This window comes from Impatiens glandulifera, chromosome 2 (genome assembly GCF_907164915.1).
Source record: "Impatiens glandulifera chromosome 2, dImpGla2.1, whole genome shotgun sequence".
Taxonomy (NCBI): Eukaryota; Viridiplantae; Streptophyta; class Magnoliopsida; order Ericales; family Balsaminaceae; genus Impatiens; species Impatiens glandulifera.
Genome location: NC_061863.1, coordinates 4,089,140 through 4,111,812, shown reverse-complemented (window position 1 = coordinate 4,111,812; position 22,673 = coordinate 4,089,140). Strand labels below are relative to the sequence as shown.

The window sequence follows — 22,673 nt, the reverse complement described above, 5'->3', positions numbered from 1 at the left end:
TTAGTGTAAACAAACAATTCAATGATTAAAAGTCGGTGATTATAATAGTTTGAGGCAAAAAATTAACGATCAAAAATAATTTGAGAATTTTTAATTAGAGTCCTTTAATGATGACCATTTCTGAAAGACAACTTATTTTAAAAAATAATTTGAGTATTAAGAGTAAGGGATTAAAGTGGAGAGTCACCCAAATAATTTACTTAATAATAAATACCATCTATTTTTTTTTTAAAATATTTATTTTATTTTATATTAATATTTTTTAAATCTTTTTATCTAAAATATTTTATATCTTCTCAAAATCACTATCAATTATTATTTTTAACCCAGGTTATAATTTTAACCCAAATCCAAACAAGCCATAAGAGTGTAATAGTTTCAAGATATGAAAAAATCTTTATTTTTAAAAATATAATTTATTTACTATATAGACAAAATCAACACAATTTCTCATTTGCCATGACTTCTAACAAAATGTTCTAAATTAAAAATACCAATGAGATAAAAAAAAATAACTTTATGCTCCTTAATGCCTAGAAAATCCAACTATATACAAAAGTAAAAGAAATAAAACCGATTATATACAAAAAAGAAATTCGATAACATTCCAACTTCAACTATTCTAAGGGTTGCTAAACGTGCCCTCCACAAGTAGCCATCTCATTCTCTCTTGGTTTGGTTAATGTGAAACGGTGGTCCAATTCGACGGAAGTCTATTCGACGCCAAAGGTGGCAAGTTACGAACATTGACATCCATAGGTAGCATTCGATATTCAATGTCAAGTTCCCGAAAAACTTTTATCATCTCCTCCACCAGAAGGGCTCTCCTAAACCACCTCTCTCGCATGTCTTGGAAGTTAATTCGGTGTGTTAGCCACACCGATATCTTAAGACGGTTCATGTCCTCCACATCCCTCAACACTATCCTTGGAGTTGGTTTCCAATGCTCACCCTTGTTGTCAACGTACCTATCGTGTTCAAACACGAGCGATAAATAATAAAAAAAAAAGTATGTTACACAATTATTTGGTTTGACAACACAAAGCATATATAGGTTGAATATGTATAAGCTTTCAAGTTCAATTATGTTATTCCCACTTTGGAATTACAAATCTTAGTTTCACCATAAACATATATAGAATAAGAAACTATCAAATAACTAAAATATAAGAACTCCCAAATCAAACGTCAATTTACCCGAGATATCAAAGGTCACACCAAAAAACAACTTATTTGAAAAATGGTATATTGTAATTAGTAAAATTGAAAGTAGTTTTTCTTTTCTTTTTTTGGTATAAGATTGATTTCAAGTTTATGATCCAAAAAATAGTGTTAGTTTATTTTATTTGGTATAAGGAATATATTTTGAATCAGGATTAGATTATGGTATGGTTTTTAACTTAATTTGGTATAAGGATTATTTTTAAGATTATGATCTAGATTTCTAAATTTTTGGCAAGACAAACATAACAAATACGAAAAATGGTGTACCTTGTGATTTTCTCCTTCATTGAAGCGATCTTCTCGAAAGGAGTTGCGACGTGGATGCAGAAATCAATCGTATCTCCCATTTCAGGGCTACGATAAAAATTACCGATGTGTTTGGTGGCCAAGATACTATTTGGGTATATGATCTTTAGGTTATCGAATCTCAAGAAAACCGTCGTCAATATATTCATCTCTTCAACAATCATCTGGAACAAAACAAACAAAACAAGGGAATTTCATTAAACGCGCAAATCTATCCTAACATAGGATAGGAAAGACAGTTAATGTTTTTTACCTGAATTCCATCAACTTCACATCGATCACCAACATCAAATGGGTGCATGATAAACAGAAATATAATCGCTTCAAACGTCATTTTGCAAGTGTTTCCGAACATAAAGGCGACTAATAGAACTTGAGAACTTAAAAAAATGAAGAAATGTGTGGTAGCAACTCTAAGAATTAGAAGCCATATAACCACCACAATCACTCCTACCATTATGTTTAACATTTGATGGAGTTTATTTACAGCGGTTTTTGTATCATTAAGGGATAATGCGAGTGCCCGACGCTCTCGAAATATATTAACCTACAAAATAAAACGAGGAAAAAATTTCATTAATCAACCCAATTACATTAATTAGCTTACAACTATTTGAACAAATTCACGTGTTCAAGACTTGGTATAAACATTGTTTGTAAACTATTAATAGAAATTTTAACATTAACATAATCCTCGGAAATACTAGATATCAACCACATCCTAATGCTCTTTTTATCATTTTCTAAATATTGAAATAGCTCTCAAACATATACATTATCACATTAAGATTGAACTCAAATTAAGCTAAAAATCTTGCTAATTCGGTATGTTATAAATGACTTAACTAGTAATTTAAAAAGTGCTTCCAAAAAATCTAGAATTTTCCCTAATAAACTAATCAAATTATGTCATTACTAAGGGGTAAAACAACACATTTTAAGTACTTTTCCTACCTTAGTTCAAACTTTCATACCAAGTACATCAGTTTGATCAAATGTAACTTTACGGTTCTGTTTTTTTCCTTTTTTTGGAAACTAGCACGAACCGGTGACCTATGATCTTTTAGGCACGACTCTTATCACTTGAGCTACCCTAGTTAGTTAACTTCTTGCGATTCTATTTCAAAAAATATATATATATGTAAAGAACACAAAACTTCATTAGTTTCATGATAGAAAAGGAAACAACTTACCACCCAATTCTTAAGAGCTCCTTTGCTTATTCCTTTGCTTTCATTGGAGCCTTCAATGAGATGAATCATCTTCATAGCTTCGTCTTCCCTTAAGAAACGCATAAGATCCTGCAAATAAATGTGTCTTGATAACAAAAACACATTTTCTAAATCTCAGCATATAGATCTCCTAAATATATCACAATGAATTTGTCTAAGGATTTCAACAGCTTACTTAGAACTCGGCTTAGCAATGTTGTAAAAGATCTTCCTTGCAGCTGCTTTGGCTTGGAATTCGTTTGTTATCTCAACTGCAGACTCATCCTGACAAACCGAATCTTGTATTTGGTCGTGAAGAGTTGAAAGGACACCATTTCGAACAATATTCATCAATCTCTTCATGTTCCAAGCCGAGATATTCTTCTGGTTTAGCCTGTGCAAATGATCAATCGTGATTGGGTTCTTGTTTCCATTCTTATCAGAGCCAGCGGTTGAGAATCGAGGACTCTTGGCGAATCTAGGGCTGTTTTTAGAGAAAATATTTGCTTTGAGATCAGGTGGGATACTAGCACCAGCATTTTGAAATTTCTGAACTTCAGCCATTGTTCTCTCTTCTTCTTCTTGTTCGAGTTCGATTTCAATCAATGGAGGACCAGAGAGGGTCTCAATTATGTATTGGTTGAACAGAGACTCCTGGATTCGATCGAAGAAAGTGCTGACATGAAACGACGAAGCTAGAACTTTAACAAGGAGGGTTTTCAGAAGCCAGATTAATGTACCAACGAGAAGACAGATCCAGATTTTCGATACATATGGGATGAACTTTCTATCTGTCATGTTCTCAACTTTCTTGTCGAAGATGAATTGCCAAACAATCAAAACCATGATCATCCAGATGCAATTCTGCACTGCTGTTCTAATTCCGTAAACGAAATACAGAACTCGTTTTCTTAAAATGAAGTTTCGTTCGATGAAGAAGACGAGTAATCGAATTATACATCCGGAAACTAATCTACCACTTATTAGAACTAAAATCATGACTTCCCATTTCCAAAGATGGAGTTCAAATTTTCTTCTGTTTCTAAATCTAGGAATAGCTAATGTGCAAGATAAAGCAGCAACAATCATAATCAAACTCACCAGCTGAAGAACAGAAATCGTACTCAATCTCATCTTCTTATACTCATCTGGTAAATCCTCTCCCTGAAACGGATCATCTTCATCAACATCACTTCCTTTCCCAACCATTCCCGATTTCGGCGTCCGTTGATTCTGCGATCTCCGATCCTGCTGTTCAAGCGGATCAATCAATCTCGACTTCGTTATCGTCCTCAACACAGCAGATTTCCTTTGAGACGAAGACGACGAGTTAGATGTACAAGTAACCACCACATCATCCTCAACCTCAACACCGATTACTGTATGTCCACTCGCATTTGACCTTCTTCGAACCGGTTCCTCTTCCATCGTCGTCTTCTTAAACGAAACCCTAACTTCCCGCGGCGTCAGCTGTCCGTAAGTTGGACTCTCGGAGATTTTCGACAAACTCGGCGAAGCAGAAACAGAAACAGAACCAGAAGCAGTTCCAATCTCAAACTCCTTCGTTACTGCTATTGCATCCTTAGAGAAATCGTAACTAGAATCTCTCCATATTCCATTCCCATTCTCCGTATCGCCTTGTCTCATTAGATCCTCTTTCTGATTCAACAAAACTTGTATTTCTTCAGGAGATTTGTCAATCTGAAAATGAGATTGTTCAGAGCGTACTTTAAACGATTTCCTAAGTTTGTCCATGCAAAAGGTAGGAAAGAAACAGGAAATGGAGCCCAGGAATCAAGCTTAATCTGGTGAAGATGATTCAGCAAGATAAAAGTATGATGTATTATAATGGAGATTCGAGAATAAAGTTTAAACGACGTCAAGAAACCGTTCATGAATCGAAGGCCGCCATTAGTGTTTATTGTTGAGTACAGAAAGATAACAGAGAGAATAAAGGTGACGGAGAGAGAAATTGTGTGTGGGTAAAGGTACCATTGTCGGAAATCTAAACCGTCCATTTGAATCTGATGAAAGTGATAGATTCTTGACCGTCTGATTAAGTTCAAAATAATTAAAGATTAAGGACTTACGTACTTATCTAGATAATCTATTGATTGATTTTTAAGTAGTATTATATATCTTTATCACTTAATTAAAATGTTTTAATTTATTTTTTATAATAAAATATTTTATTTTGAATTAAGAGAACAAACATTAAATGAATATCTGCTTTCAATGAAAGTACTCTTAATTGGGAATTGAAATTTTTTTCTTTTTAAGTTGACTTCTTCTTTTTATTTGGGATTACTTAATTTTTTATTCAGTTTAATTTAATTTTCCTGTTTTTAAAATATATTTTATTTGATTAATATATATTTTTTCTCTTTTTCAAATAATCACACGTCAACCACCTCTAAGAGTTTGTTTGATATTGAGTTGTTTTAAATTTAATTGATTTTTTTTAAATATAATTTATTTGGGTTTTCAATTGATTAAAGTGTTATAATATATTTTTATATTTCATAAAATAAGGAGGATTTGATATTTTAGTTAATAGATTATTTAATTAGATAATTAAAAATAAATTAAATATAATATAATATAAAGATTTTTAATAAAGAAACTCAAAATATTCAACTTCAAACAAAGTCACATGAGATAATTTGCATAGTTATTTTGAAATTATTTAACTTTAATTTTTGGGTAAAAATAGGCTTAAAATAAAATGATTTGTATTAATAAATTTAAATTCTTAATATTTAGAAAGTTAAGTCCAGTGGTTACATCAATTGAAAATAATAATTAATAAATAATATATAGTTTTATGTTTATTTGCAATTTGTATTAATTGAACTCATTTGGTCCAAATGAGTAAAACAATTAACTAAAACTATAATACCAACTACCAACTACCAAAATAAATAAATCACTTTTTCATTAATTTTATTTTATCAAAAGTCAAAACAAAATATATAAAAATTAATTAAATTTGTTTTTAATATTATTTAAAATTTAATAATAAAAAAATATTTTTTTTATACACTTTCCACCTAAAAAGTTTCTTATAATTTAATACATTTTTCATAACAATAAAAATAAAATTACTTTTACTTTATACAATTTTGAAAAGTTTATAACAAAATATTAGTTTATTAAAAACGCGTTATCATTTATATCAAAAATAAATTAAAAATCAACTTAATTAATATTATGAATCATAATTAAAAATAATATATGTTATTATCTAAAAACAATTTATGTATAAACATAAAAAGTTTTTTTTTAATTATTTTGTGTTTAATAATTTAAAATACATACAAAAATAAATTATATATCAATTGGTGTATTTTTTCTTCTGAATTTTAATTTTAAAAAATTGGGAAGGATGTAATGAATAATATTAATTAAAAGTGATAATTGTGATTAATAAGAAAAAAACAAGTTTGATTTTAGTTTGGCTTATACTTCTCTTATTAAAATAAACCATGGTGATAATTGATAATAACATTTAACTGATTTTGATTAATTTATTACAATTGTCGGAAATCAAAACCGTCCATTTGTCATGATCATTTGGATCTGCTAAAAGTGACAGTCTCAAATAATTAATAATTAATATAATTTTCATCATTTGAGTGAGAATTAAACACTTGGCTATTAAAGATTAAGTGCTTAATCTATATCATTTCTTGTTTGATTTTTAAGTAATATTATATATCTTTGTCACTTAATTAATTAATAAAAATATTAAAATATTTTGATATTAAATTCATAGTTCAATTTAATTTTTATAGCCAACTATCAAACAAGTATATTAGTTTTTAATTAAATTATTTAATCTATCATCTCAATTACTAAAATATATTTTATTTGATCAAATTTTGTGTTTTTGTTTTTCAAATAATCAAACAACAACCACCTGTAAGAGCTTGTTTGATGTTGAGTTATTTTAAATTTAATTGATTTATTTTAAATTATTTAATAAAATATAATTTATTTAGGTTTTTAATTGGTTAAATTGTTATGAATATATTTTTCTATTTAATAAAATAAGAAAATTTTAATATTTTATTTAATGAATTAAGTATTTAGGTATTTCAAAATAAATAAAATATATAGAATATAATGATTTATTTATAATGAAATTCAATATATTCAACATAAAAGGAGGTGAACTTATCTATATATATATAATGATGCTTAATTTTTAAAGTGTCCGGATTGCCGGGTCGAGAGCTGTGGTTAATTTGGATACTTGGGTCGGATTGTGGGTTTACCCGTTTTTAAATTTAAAACGGTTAAAAATAAAATTAAAAATGCTAGAGGTATGTTTCGAACTTGCAACCTAACAAAACAAGTACAACTCTTTAACCAACTAGGCTACAAAGACTTTATATTTTAAATTCAACACCAAATTTGATAAACGCGGGACGTTTTAACATTAATATAAGTTCAACTTTTTAACTAACTAATCTATATATATATAATGATGCTTAATTTTTAAAGTGTCCGGATTGCCGGGTCGAGAGCTGTGGTTAATTTGGATACTTGGGTCGGATTGTGGGTTTACCCGTTTTTAAATTTAAAACGGTTAAAAATAAAATTAAAAATGCTAGAGGTATGTTTCGAACTTGCAACCTAACAAAACAAGTACAACTCTTTAACCAACTAGGCTACAAAGACTTTATATTTTAAATTCAACACCAAATTTGATAAACGCGGGACGTTTTAACATTAATATAAGTTCAACTTTTTAACTAACTAATCTATATATATATAATGATGCTTAATTTTTAAAGTGTCCGGATTGCCGGGTCGAGAGCTGTGGTTAATTTGGATACTTGGGTCGGATTGTGGGTTTACCCGTTTTTAAATTTAAAACGGTTAAAAATAAAATTAAAAATGCTAGAGGTATGTTTCGAACTTGCAACCTAACAAAACAAATACAACTCTTTAACCAAATAGGCTACAAAGACTTTATATTTTAAATTCAACACCAAATTTGATAAACGCGGGACGTTTTAACATTAATATAAGTTCAACTTTTTAACTAACTAATCTATATATATATAATGATGCTTAATTTTTAAAGTGTCCGGATTGCCGGGTCGAGAGCTGTGGTTAATTTGGATACTTGGGTCGGATTGTGGGTTTACCCGTTTTTAAATTTAAAACGGTTAAAAATAAAATTAAAAATGCTAGAGGTATGTTTCGAACTTGCAACCTAACAAAACAAATACAACTCTTTAACCAACTAGGCTACCAAGACTTTATATTTTAAATTCAACACCAAATTTGATAAACGCGGGACGTTTTAAAATTAATATAAGTTCAACTTTTTAACTAACTAATATATAATAATGTTGAGTAAATGGATACTTGGGTCGGATTATGTGTTGACCCACCCATAAATTTAAAACGGATAAAAATAAAATTAAAAATGTTATCCGTAATTTTTTTCACGGTTTTTGTATTATTACTCGTGCAAATGCACGGGCTAAATGCTAGTTTTGAAATTATTTGACTTAAAAAAGAGCTTGTTTAAGAAAAAATAAACTATATATTAATAAATTTAAATTCCTAATAGTTAGAAAGTTAAGTCTAATATTAAATCATTTGAAAATAATAATTAATAAAAAAAAAATTGTGTCTAGTTGTAATTCATATGAACACATTTGGTAAGTGTAAAACAATTAACTAATCTATAATAACAATTATTAAAATAAATCAAACACACTCTTGTGCCCCCCCCCCCCCCCAATAAGGCAATTAAAGATGGAATAAAAAAAATAAAAACTCTTTATTATTTTATTTTATGGATTCCAAACATATTAAAAAAACAAATATGATAATAAATAATACATTAATCAAATCTAATTATATATATTAATATTATATTATAAAATATTATTCTAATTTTATAATATATTTTAACAATTTGTCAAAAGTAAATCAAAATATATAAAAATAATAAGTAATTTTGTTTTTCATATTAGTTATAAAAATATTAAAAATCACTTTTTTAATACACTTTCCAGCTAAAAAATTTCTTATAATTCAATACAATTTTTCGTAACAATAAAATAAAATTAATTTTACTTTAACCATTTTTAAAACAATTTTTAAAAGTAACTCTAACAAAATACTTCAATGACTTGTTTGATGAATGAGTTATTGGGATAAAATCAAATTTTTATTCCAAAACTCAACTATCACATTATCAATCTAATCAATTTATTTATTTTTTAAAATACCAAAATAATCTCTTAATAGAGATAAAAGATAATTTGATCAAAAATAAATAAAAACATGTTTTTCCTATTTTAATCAAACAAGAGTTTTTTTTTTTAAACAAAACACAAACAAAATCCAAAAAACACTCCCTCAAACAAGTCTGGATATATATGTTATCATCTAAAACATTGTTTTATATCAAATAAAATTAAAATCAGCCTCTTTAATATTATGAATCATAATTAAAAATAATATATGTTATTATCTAAAAACAATTTATGTATAAACATAAAACGTACATTATTTTGTATTTAACAATTTAAAATATCATACAAAAATAAATTCTATTTCAATTGACGTATCTGAATTTTAGATTTAGAAAGTTAGTAAGATCATTACACTAATGATCTTATTTTAATTTACGATATTATTAGTGATACTTTTTTTTTATAAATTAAAGTCTATCAGTGAATTATTCCGATTGATGTAATGAATAATGTTAAAAAAAATGATGATTATGATGGAGAAAACATGAACAAACAATAATATATATTTTGATTAATATAACTTCTTAACGGTTTGTTTAATAATAAAAAGTGATAATAGGGGACCAAGATAATCTCATTAATTTGTGTCTAACTATATTAACATAAAAAAAAAGTTTCATTTTAGGTAGACATAGTTATACCTCTCTCATCAAAAGAATACATCATGTTGAAAAATGATAATAACATTTAACCTATTTTCAAAATTTAATCAATCTTTTATGATTTATTGAAAATTTAATATGTATTTGTGTTCATGCATATCTTTATTTGTTTGAATTTGTATTAATGACACAAAAGTTTATAGTGAGGTTTAAGTTTATAGTGAGGTTTGGGATGTCTTAAGTGGAAAAAAAGTAAATTTATTATTGTGTTTTTTAGTATGTATATTTTATGTTAAATTTATTAAATATAATAGTTTTGTATTAGTATTAGTAATAAAAAATAATATAGTTGGTTAAATGTTAGTTTATACATTGTACTTTATTAGTGCACTTTTTTATTTTGTGCTAGAAGGAAATGGTGATCCTAGGCGGCCTAACTATTAGGTCTATTAGAATGAAGGTCGACTCTAGGTGAGACGAATTTGTCATATCTTTTACGATTTTTAAAAAAAATAAAACTACGGTTATCATAGTTGAACTCAGAACTTTAATAGCACTTATAAATTATTTAACCAATTAATTAAATTATTTGTATTAATTTAATTCCAAAACTATTATATTTCAATATAACAAATAAATTAAATAAAAAATAATAATAATTTATTTTTTCAACTGGGCCTCAAAACTTTGGGGGTGAGGCGGGCCAACTAAGATGACCCAATCATAGACTATGTTTTTCTGAAAAGAATTACATTGTTCTTAATTTGACATAAGTACATTAAATATTATTATGTTTTGGTAGAACTTTATATCTAATCAAATGATATTATAGAACAAATCATGTCATGTTCATTTCATTCTAATTTATTATGTTATTCACTTAACTTTGGTTAGTTCTATATTTTTAATGGCTTGTGATGCATATATTTTAATCATTTTGAATAAGATTGCATTAGTTCGGTTATACATCAATTTTGTCTTTACTTTTGTTTATTTTATTGATTTTATTATCCTTTATTTTTTAGTATACTCCTAACATTAAAGACACTTTAATTAATCTCTTGATAGTTAGTAAAGACACTTTATTTACTTTTTTTTTTTAATGTCTTGATTAGTAAAGAAACTTTATATAATATCTTTATAAGTATACTGTTACTTAATGCTTTAATTTTGCAATATATATTTAAAATTAAAACATATTTTAGATTTTTTTAAAGAATCTATCTTACCTCTAACTACTAAGCAATAATTAGGGGTTATTCGGTTTGGATTTTGGATTATTCGAACTTCTCGGTTCAAATTCTTTAATTTTTTTAGTCAATTTGTAAAATTCGAACCGAATTCGAATTCAAATAATATGAATTTGAACAAAATTCAATGTTTTTAATATTTTATATAATAAATTAAATATTATAATTTAATGGTATATAATATAATAAAATGAAAAATAAATGATTTTTAGTTTGGTTTTCGAGTTGAAACCAACTCGATAATCTTATTTGAATTCGAATTGGTTTAAAATTCGATTCGAAATGGTTTAAAATTCGATTCGAAAATCGAAAATAAAATTCAAATTTTGTTTTTTTTTTTCAAATTTGATGAATAAAATGTTCGGTCGGTCATATATTCAATTAGTTCAAACATTGAACGCCCTTAGTAGTCATTTTTATCTGACTTCGCGAAAGTTGTTATGGTTGCTCTCATTCAAGCAAATAGGAAACTTTTTTATCTAGAAATTGAACCTACTGTATTTGTTCTTTTAAAATAATATTTTTTTAATTAAAATAGTATTATTTCATTATACAATTGGTAAAATACTCGCAAGTTTTTTCCAATAATACAACCATCAATGAATTTGTATATTATGATTTAAACCTTAGGAATAATAATTAAAAACAGATCGTTTACAGTAAATACAAGCTAAATGTGGTGAATTTTCAGTTCGATAGGGACGGATCTAAGGATCAGGAAAACACGAAAGACAACACCAAGGTTCAGTGCAGAGATGGTAAATCATTTGTATATATTTTGTATTATAAGATCCAAGATAAAAATAAAGGAAAAATATGTTTAGCCTAAAATAATCCAATCTTATTTTAGTTAGCACATCCTCCACTACTAATCAAACTAATTTTTAACTAAAAATTAAATTTTAGACAAATATTTATATTTCTTCTTCACGGTTTTTTTTCTATGTTCAAGTATTAAAAAATATATTTTGTTTTCTGGCTATTCAAAGTAAGTATATCAATTTAAAAATAATTTAATATTTGATGCATCGCATGAATCTCCCGATCTGGACCGCTTATTTCTCTTCCTCTAGAGTCAACGATGCAGCTTTTTTCGTCCCAGAGATTGCTGGCCCTTGGGATGGAATAATATTGCTTAAATATCTCAACATCCATTTATCTAAAAATATTTCATTTTTGTATTAATGTAAATTTAGATAATAAAATTTTTCGATTTCAAACCGCTCCATGTCTATCCCACATTAGGTTAGTTTATGCATCACGTTTAATAGCTTGAGTTAACCAAATAATAGGATATTATTTCTTTGAAAATTGAGTTAATTACAAAATCCCTATTAATAGTAATAATATAAATTACCTTCTTTATAAATAAATAAAAATAAAAATTGGTAAAAATATTTAAAATATATTAATATTTAATTAAAAAATATATTTTTTTAAATATAAATCATATTTCTAAAATATGTGATTCGACCGAAAACAGTTGATGAGCGGTCCGGTCCGACTTTTTACTTAAATACGGTTATCTTTTGCACCAACCTTTCAAATTGGCCGAAATTCGGTCACGAAAAATTGATCATGAACTTGATCAACTGCGTAAACAATAACCGAATTAGAAGACGGACATTCGTTGTCTTGTTCCATCTACAACCTTGAAACCTGAGGTCGAGAAACACACTATAAAAGAGACGTGACACAACTAATCACATGACACAACTAATCCGTGTCCGACTTTTTACTTCAATACGGTTATCTTTTGAACCAATCTTTCAAATCTGCTGAAATTTGGTACGAACAAAAAATTGATCATGAAAGTTCAGTATTCCAATACTAATCAACTGCGTAAACAATAACCGAATTAAAAGACAAGGCGTTCGTTGTCTTGGTTCCATCCTGAGGTTCGAGAAACACAATATTAAAGAGACATGACACAACTAATCCGGCAAGGCGTGGAGCCTCGACGAATCCACCACCGCAATAGGGGCAAACAACAACGGTGTCGGACAAAACCCTAACGAATGGTGTCGAACGAAACTCTAACGAAACTAGTGCACCTAAAGGACCAATAGGAAGACAGAGAAGAGTTGGGTCTCCCTGTTTTGACAACACAGATCAAAGAACTAACCTTGTTTAAATAAAACAAGTTATTTTATATTTGAATATTATATTTATTTTGATATAATATTATAACCAACCATTTCTTGGAATAATTAAAGGCCACGTAATAAGTCGGGTAGATTCTCTGTTTTACTTATTGGAGGTATCTTTGGCTGGGGTCGGAAAATTTGACAAAATAACACTAATAATCGAGTAATTTTATAAAACGACATGAAGTAAACTTTGCAAAATTGACCTTTTATCCTTTGCAAAAAATCAAATCATCTTTCTTTTTTCATTCTCTTCTTTCTTTTTAATATTTCACATTTTCGTTATTTTAAATAATTTCGACACTTTGTAAAAATTTAGTATATATAAATAGAATTTTGATACTTAATAAGTAATTTTGACACTTTCTTACAATATTGTGGGTAAAATTAACCTTCTTTCTAATAAATAAATGAATTGATAGTATAAAATTATAATACATGTTTGATTTTATATATAATTAGTTTTTTATGAATCAATAATTTAAAATGGATCAATAAAATCACTATTTGGATCCCTAAATCACTATACGATGTTAAAAAAAAAAAAAAAAAAAAAAAAAAAAAAAAAAAAAAAAAAAAAAAAAAAACATTAACTAAAATTAATACAAAATTATTTGAAGTGGGTGGGTGTAAACATGTTAGTATCATATATTCCAAAAAATATAATATATATATATATATATATATATATATATATATATATATATATATATATAACTCATGAATAAAAAATAAAAATAAAAATGAAAATATTTTTTTAGTTTAGGACACCCTAATCCCAAGAGTGGCTAATAACGATGGTTTGTATATTTTTTGAAATTGTTTCTCGAATTCCAAATCTTCTTTTACAGCTAGCATATTCAAACATTAATAATTGACATAAACCATTCAAGCAAGTTTTATTTTTATTTTTTGTTCTTAACAACTCAAAATCACAATATTCTTGAATATATACTAACCCAGTAACCAAATACAAACCTATTCAGATACCTAGAACTAGATACTAAGTTTCCAAAATTAAGAGCATCATATTACATGCTTGGAACTAGGCTGCAGCACCACACTATATTCATTAAGAACAAACAGAAATACACAAGCTAATTCTAAAAATTTATGAAGACAGTGCTTTCAATTCAATCCAAATATTCAAATCAATCAATCTAACATACACTTAAGCAGATCGTATCACATAAACATATCAACAAAAATTCATGTTCTCGTCTCCTCCACCCTGAGACGAGCCTTTACTAATCCCTCTTTCTTTCTTCCTTCTCTTTTGTAAGCCAATCTGCCTCGAGGACTGTCTGTCAAAAAGCTGTTCGAACAAGTGTCAGTTTTGATTAGGGTTCTTCTCCACAAATCCCTTCAAAGTTATTGGATGCGACCACCCAGTGAAGGGATCCCTTCAACTTATTTTTTGAATTTCAATCATGCTGATAATTTCAGATCCTTCACATTTTAAGGACAACTCCAAATTGATAGGGGTAGATAACGCCGGTTTCTTCAATATATGATCCCCTGTGACGACGCATCTTTTAAAGAACAACCATCGAGATCGATCGAAGTATCTCTAGACACCTCAACTTTTTTTATAAATTTTGGAATATATGTTAGATACAAACTCCTCAACCGCAATTGTTTCAAGTGAGTCAATTTAGTTAACTCTTCTGCAAGCAGTAGACTTTCCATCTTCAGTGCAACCGCTTAAGCGTTTCCCAGAAAAATTAACTAAATTGACTCACTTGAAACATTTGCGGTTGAAGAGTTTGTATCTAACATATATTCCAAAATCCATAAAAAAAAGTTGAGGTGTCTAGAGATACTTGATCTCAAGTTTAATGTTTTTTTTGTTATATGCTCTATCACCCGTGTCTTTTATAATACAAGTTCTAGTGTTCTACAATATTTCACTTTCTCTTTTTCTCTTGTCGGTTTTTAATGATTAAAGGGGGTTTAATGATTAAATGTTAAATAAAAAGTGATAAAAATTGATAAAGAGGGTAAAGGTACTGTTGTCTAGACAGTCCATTTGAATAAAGAGGGTAAAGATTCTTGAATTGATAAATGGGTAAAGTATTGTCGGAAATCTAGACCGTCCATTTGAATATGATGGAAGTGATAGATTCTTGACCGTCTGATTAAATTCAAAATAATTACACACTTGTCTATTAAAGATTAAGGACTTATGTACTTATCTAGATAATTTCTGGATTGATTTTTAAGTAGTATTATATATATCTTTATCACTTAATCAAAATATTTTTATTTATTTTTTATAATAAAATATTTTATTATGAATTAAAGATAACTACCATTACATTAAATGAAAATCTACTTTCATTGAAAATGCTTTTATTTGGGAATTGAAATTTGTTTTTCTCATAAGCACTCTTTTTTATGGTTTGGGATAATTTGATTTGTTATTAAATGAGATTTTTAAATTAATAGTTCAATTTTATTTTATTTTACAAATAAATAAATAGTTTTTAATTGAATTATTTAATTTATCTTTTATTTGATCAAATATAATTTTTTTTTTTTTTTTTCAAATAATCACATATCAACCACCTCTAAGAGCTTGATATTGAGTTGTTTTAAATTTAATTGATTTTTGAAAAATATTATTTAATAAAAATATAATTTGTTTGGATTTTTAATTAGTTAAATTATTATAATATTTTTATGTTTTATAAAATAAAAAAATTTAATATTTTAATTAATAAATTAAATAATCAATATAATATAAAGATTTTTAAATAAATAAACTCTATTCAACTTCAAACGAAGTCTTAGAGATTATTTGCATAGTTATTTTGAAATTATTTGATTTTTTAAAGATAAAATGGTTTATATTAATAAATTTAAATTCTTAATATTTAGAAAGTTAAGTCCAATGGTTCCTAATTAAAAATAATATGTTATTATCTAAAAACAGTTTATGTATAATCATAAAAATATTTTATAAATATTTTGTGTTTAATAATTTAAAATATCATACAAAAAAAAAAATTACATATCAATTGATGTATTTTTTTCTTCTGAATTTTAATTTTAAAAAAGTTGGTTATGATGTAATGAATAAGAAAAAAACAAGTTTGATTTTAGGTTGGCCTATACTTCTTTTATAAAAATAAACCATGGTGATAATAACATCTAAATTAATTTATTACAATTGTCGAAATCAAAACTGTTCATTTGTAATGATCATTTCGATTTGCTGAAATGACCGTCTGATCAAATTCAAAATGGATATCATAATTAATAATTAATATAATTTTAATTAAACACTTGGTTATTAAAGATTAAATGCTTAATCTACATCATTTCTTGATTGATTTTCAAGTAATATTATATATCTTTATTACTTAATTAATTAATAAAAATATTAAAATATTTTGATTTTAATTAAATTCATAGTTCAATTTAATTTTTATAGCCTATTATCTAACAAGTATATTAGTTTTTAATTAAATTGTTTAATTTATCATCTCAATTATTAAAATATCTTTTATTTGATCAAATTTTGTTTTTTGTTTTTTCAAATAATCACACAACAACCACCTTTAAGAGCGTGTTTGATGTTGAGTTATTTTAAATTTAATTGATTTTTGTAAAAATTGTTTAATAAAATATAATTTATTTGGGATTTTAATTGGTTAAATTGTTATAAATATATTTTTTTATTTTATAAAATAAGAAGAGTTTACTCTGCTGTTAGCGCAACCCCGCTGATGGAAACCCAGTTGTTGGCGCAACCCTACTGATAACAACTCAGTTGTTGACGCAACACGGTTGTTGGCGCAACCCTGCTAATGACAACTCAGTTGTTGGCGCAACACAACTGTTGTTGTTTCTTCAGCACTGCTGATGGCATCCCAGCTGTTAGCGCAACTCTACTGATCGGCTACTCAGATGTTAGTGCTACTCATCTGATAGGCTACTCAGCTGTTAGCGCTACTCATCTATTGGGCTACTCAGCTGTTAGCGCATGATGTCAGCTCTGCTGATGATGTATCTTTGATGATGGCAGCTCAGCTGTTTGAGTGACTCTGTTGCCAGCGAGTCTTCAGCTTTTCTTGCGCATTCAAACAATACTAAACTTAGTTTTATTCTTTCATTAAAGTCATCATCAAAACTATGTATGTTCATTTTAATTATCCTAAGTTCATTTAATCAATTAAAATATTTTTCTTAATTCGACTTAATTAACGATTTCCCATTTAATCTAAATTCCCCCATTTTCCTTTTTTAACTTAATCTAACACACAATACTAAATATTAAAAAATATAAATCATATATTTGATAGATTAAAGTGAAAGTGTAAGGTCACGAGATAAGAGGTTTTTTTTTATTGGAAAAAAACATGTAATGAGATATGTGAGAAGATGAGTTATTTTACCTAAATAAATTAAATATAAAATGACAGTGTTCTATCTTTTTTATAATATATTATTCGTGATTTATTAAGAATTGTAAACATTGAATATATATTAATATATATATATATTTTAAAATTATTTTGTTTATATTTTTTTCCCTTTGTATTGCACGGGTGAGTTGTTTTATCGAATTAAATTAAATTAAATGTGAAATGAGAGTATTTTATTTCTTATTATAATATATTATTCGTGATTTATTAAAATTTTAAACATTGAATAGATATTATATATATATATATATATATATATATATATTTAATTATTTTGTTTATATTTTTATCATATGCATTGCACAAGTGAGTTGTTTTATCGAAATAAATTAAATATGAAATGAGAGTGTTTTATTTTAATATATTATGAATTTTAAACATTAAATACATATTATTATAAAAATAATTAAATTTATTTTGTATATATTTTTATCATGTGCATCGACGAGAATTTCCTAATTATTTGTTAACATTTTTGAGAGATAAATATAATTTATATATAAAATTCAACTTTTAATAAGATTCACCTTTTTAATAGATAGATATAATTTTAAAAGATTGATATAATCTATATATTAGATTCACAATATATTCACACAATCTATGAGTTTAAATAGACCTTCAAGTTCTTAGATCAAGTAACTCTAAGCCAACATTAACGAAAACAACATGAACAAGTTACTCTTCGGTCTTTTCTTAACGATAATTATTCTTGTTTCTCGTAAGTTTATTAATATTATCTATATTTTAAGAATAAGCTAAGATATGATGATAGAACTTATTAATGAAAATATATATGATTATTATTTTTTTTACAGAGAACCATACCGTAATTGCAACAGTGTGTTATAACAATAGTGCTACTTTTAAAGGGCCGTGTTTTTGGACTATAAATTGCAGGAAGAAATGTTTGAGTGAATCAATTCACAACTATGATGGATATTGTAATTCTCTAAACGTTGTGTGTGTATGTGTGAGAGATTGTCCCTAAAAAGACAATTTCACAAACTATGTATGTCAACTAAAAAATATTATAAATAAAATGAATTGTTCTTTCATTAATTATTTAATAGTTATTTAATAGTGAGAAACAGAATAATAATAAAAAATGGAAATTTGACGAAATGGCCCTAAAGATAGTCTCATTTGTATTTGTGGTCACCGCATAACTTTTAATGCGCTAGTGACTACTTTATAATTTTTTGACAAAAATACCCCCATCGCGAAACGCGATGGGCCTTCACATTTTACGGAGGAAAAAATGTGAAAAGTCCAGAATAACCTTACTTTTTTTCATTTCTCTTCTTCTCCTTCACTCTCTTCCCGCTCTTCTCCTCTTTCTCTCTAAATAGCGACAATCTTCGACGGCGAAAAACACCACCATGAACACGACGAGCACGAGCACTTTGGCAACTGGTACTCTCGATCTGTTAGTTGGTTTATTCTCGATGATGATATTTGATGATCCTTTTATTCTCGCGACTGAGCTTCTCGCGAAAGGGACATCCTTTCGCGAAGGGACTTCCCTTTTCGCGATGGGACATCCCTTCACAAAGGGACTTTCCTTTTTCACAATGGGATATTCCTTTGCGAAGGGACTTCCCTTTTTGCGATGGGACATCCCTTCGCGAAGGGACTTCCCTTTTCGTGATGGGACATCTCTTCGCGAAAGGACTTCCCTTTTCTCTATGGGACATCCCTTCGCGAAGTTTCCCCCCTTTCGGACATTCCTTTTTTTCGCGAAGGTCCCTTCCCATTTCGAGAAGATTCCTTCCCGTTTCGCGAAGGTCCCTTCCCGTTTCGCAAATTTTCCTTCCTATTTTACGAAGGGCCATCCCATTTCGCATTTAATGTTTTCTATTGCAACTGAAGTATTTGTTTTCTATAATGGAGAGTGGAAATTTGTTGCTGATGCTATAATGTATTTTCATGCAACTTCAATAAAAACTTTGGATTTACCCTAAAATACTACGTTTGCCGAATTAGTTGATATACTCTATGATTGACTTAACGTGAAAAATATACATATGATTTGGTGTTTCAAGTCAAGTATGATATTCTACGTATCACAAATCCTCCCCCTGTTTTTATTGATCAAGATGAGGATGTGAACACATATTTATCACAGTTGATTTACTCAAGAAAGTATATTACCACCATCATTTACTCAAAAAAAGTCTACCACTTACTGAAAAAAATATACTAGGAGTTTTACCCTCGGATGTCTTTGAAAGTCTTGGGATATGTTGCAATCCTTTTTCTCAACAAATGACAACATGCGTCAATTTCCTGCACAAGGAGAAAACATTCAGTATTTATATAAAAAACATTGTTAGAATAGCATTAATGATGAATTGCACGACTTGACTTACCATATCTTGAAGCCATGTGAACGTTGTTAGAATTCTTTGAAACAAGTCCTTCATTGCTTCGCAAGTATGGAGTAACTTTTTTTCCATTTGTGGTATCTAGATCATTCATCCATTTTTTTACTTCAACCAATAGATGATCTTAAAAATTTTGAAGGGGATTGACTGTTATTGGATCATTTCTCTTTGCCAGTTTTCCCGAAGGATAGGTGTACGAGTCATCCTTCTTCGGCTTCCTCATCCTCTTATTTCGCTCAAATGTTGCTTTAAGAGGAGTATTGTATACTTTAAAATCATCATCATTTTCATCCTTCTTCTTCTTCTCAATCTCTTGTCGCATAATTTCGCTGAGGACCATTTCATCCTCCACCTACACCGCATCCTTCTTCTCGATCTTATGCAAAATGGAAAACAATGTCAATTGCATTACTTAATCGCGAAATGTGAAGGGCATTCACAAAACATGAAGGCCCTTCGCGAAACGTGAAGGCCCTTTGCGAAGGGATGCCCTTGTCAAATTTCAATATACCTCATCGGACTCCTCCTTCTCTGCATTCTGCTCCACCTCCATATTCTCCTCCACCTTTTCCACATCATTCTTCTTCTCCACATTCTCCTCATCCTCCACCTTCACCTCATCCTTCTTCTTGATCTCCTACAAAATGAAAAAACAATGTCAGTTGCATTACTTCATCGCGAAACGTGAAGTCCATTCGCGAAACGTGAAGGGCCTTCGCAAAATATGAAGGGCCTTCGCGAAACGTGAAGGCCCTTCGCGAAGGGACGCCCTTGTCAAATTTTAATATCTAACCTCCTTCTTCTCCTTCTTTTTCTCCTCCTTCCTCTTCTTCTTATTCTTCTTCTTCTCCTCCATATTTTCTAATTTGGTTAATAATATGGCCATCTTTTGGTTGGATTTGGCTAATAACCATTCGGACATATTAATAACCAACCTTTTCATATAAGAATGGTGAGTTTCTTGAGTTTCTTTAATGGTGATTTTCAACTCTTTTAGCTCCTCCTTCAGCTCTATTTTTCAGCTCTTTCAGCTCCTCGTTCATCTCATCACATTTACATCCAACAGAAGGTGTTGGAGGTGATGTAGGACTTGACGTCGCGGAGGGGGGACTATAAGCATACATTCTCTTCAGGTTGGCTTCTATGAGAGTAGCATCATCCTTTCTCTTCCTGGTGGCAGGTTTGGGAGTATCTTCATGTTTAAGTTCTGCATTTGCATCTTCATCTTCATCTTCACCTTTGGATCTCTTCCCATATGTAAATCCCTCAAACAAATCATCAGTTGACTCGTCTATTTGTTCAAAGTCCACCCCACTGTATAACCTCTTCTCCATGGAGGACTCTTCAATCTTAGTTAGATCAGTGATATGAAGGATAGACTTTATCTCCTGCAAGGTGTTCTTCCTGTTGGATTGATAGACTAAAAACCTTGGGCGTAGAGGCTCATTAAGTTCATTTCTGTTGGCGAATTTAAGGACAAAGCCTTTGATGACCTCATATGTCCACACATGAAATGCTAGTGCGAACCCATAAATGTTATAAGCAAAATGAGCAAAAGGATCAAAACTCGATTTCTCCTCGATCTTCTTAAAATATAAGGAACTAAGACGTTTCATGTTCCTGTTCAGACCTTTCTGGGTGGCTCTAAAGGAGACCTTCCCCCATGGAAAATGGAGGAAAGTTTCCACGTCTTCCACCATGTAGAGGATTTTTTTAAAGAATCTATCTTACCTCTAACTACTAAGCAGTAATTAGGGGTTATTCGGTTTGGATTTTGGATTATTCGAACTTCTCGGTTCAAATTCTTTAATTTTTTTAGTCAATTTGTAAAATTCGAACCGAATTCGAATTTGATTTTCGGTTCGAATTCAAATAATATGAATTTGAACAAAATTCAATGTTTTTAATATTTTATATAATAAATTAAATATTATAATTTAATTGTATATAATATAATAAAATGAAAAATAAATGATTTTTAGTTTGGTTTTCGAGTTGAAACCAACTCGATAATCTTATTTGAATTCGAATTGGTTTAAAATTCGATTCGAAATGGTTTAAAATTCGATTCGAAAACCAAAAATAAAATTCAAATTTTGTTTTTCTTTCAAATTTGATGAATAAAATGTTCGGTCGGTCAGATATTCAATTAGTCCAAACATTGAACGCCCTTAGTAGTCATTTTTATCTAACTTCGCGAAAGTTGTTATCGTTGCTCTCATTCAAGCAATTCAAGCAAATAGGAAGTTTTTTATCTAGAAATTGAACCTACTGTATTTGTTCTTTTAAAATAATATTTTTTTAATTAAAATAGTATTATTTCATTATACAATTGGTAAAATACTCGCAAGTTTTTTCCAATAATACAACCATCAATGAATTTGTATATTATGATTTAAACCTTAGGAATAATAATTAAAAACAGGCCGTTTACCGTAAATACAAGCTAAATGGGGTGAATTTTCAGTTCGATAGGGACGGATCAGGAAAACACGAAAGACAACACCAAGGAAAAATATGTTTAGCCTAAAATAATCCAATCTTATTTTAGTTAGCACATCCTCCACTACTAATCAAACTAATTTTTAACTAAAAATTAAATTTTAGACAAATATTTATATTTCTTCTTCACGGTTTTTTTTCTATGTTCAAGCATTAAAAAATATATTTTGTTTTATGGCTATTCAAAGTAAGTGATTAAAAATATTTGTTTATATCAATTTAAAAATAATTTAATATTTGATGCAACGCATGAATCTTCCGAGACCGCTTACTTCTTTTCTTCTGGAATCAACGATGCAGCTTTTTTCGTCACAGGGATTGCTGGCCCTTGGG

At 28.4% G+C, this 22,673-nt stretch overlaps 1 protein-coding gene across 1 annotated transcript; it reads right to left on the bottom strand.

Annotated features, from left to right (window-relative positions):
• Positions 1-536: 536 nt before the first annotated feature.
• Positions 537-4,505, bottom strand: LOC124926582 (mechanosensitive ion channel protein 6-like). The gene is made up of 5 exons (XM_047466833.1): positions 2,938-4,505; positions 2,724-2,847; positions 1,784-2,077; positions 1,492-1,694; positions 537-968 (listed from the first exon to the last, which is right to left on the bottom strand). Exons 1-5 carry the CDS (start codon positions 4,494-4,496, stop codon positions 680-682), a joined length of 2,469 nt encoding a protein of 822 aa, XP_047322789.1. The 5' UTR covers positions 4,497-4,505; the 3' UTR covers positions 537-679.
• Positions 4,506-22,673: the final 18,168 nt, after the last annotated feature.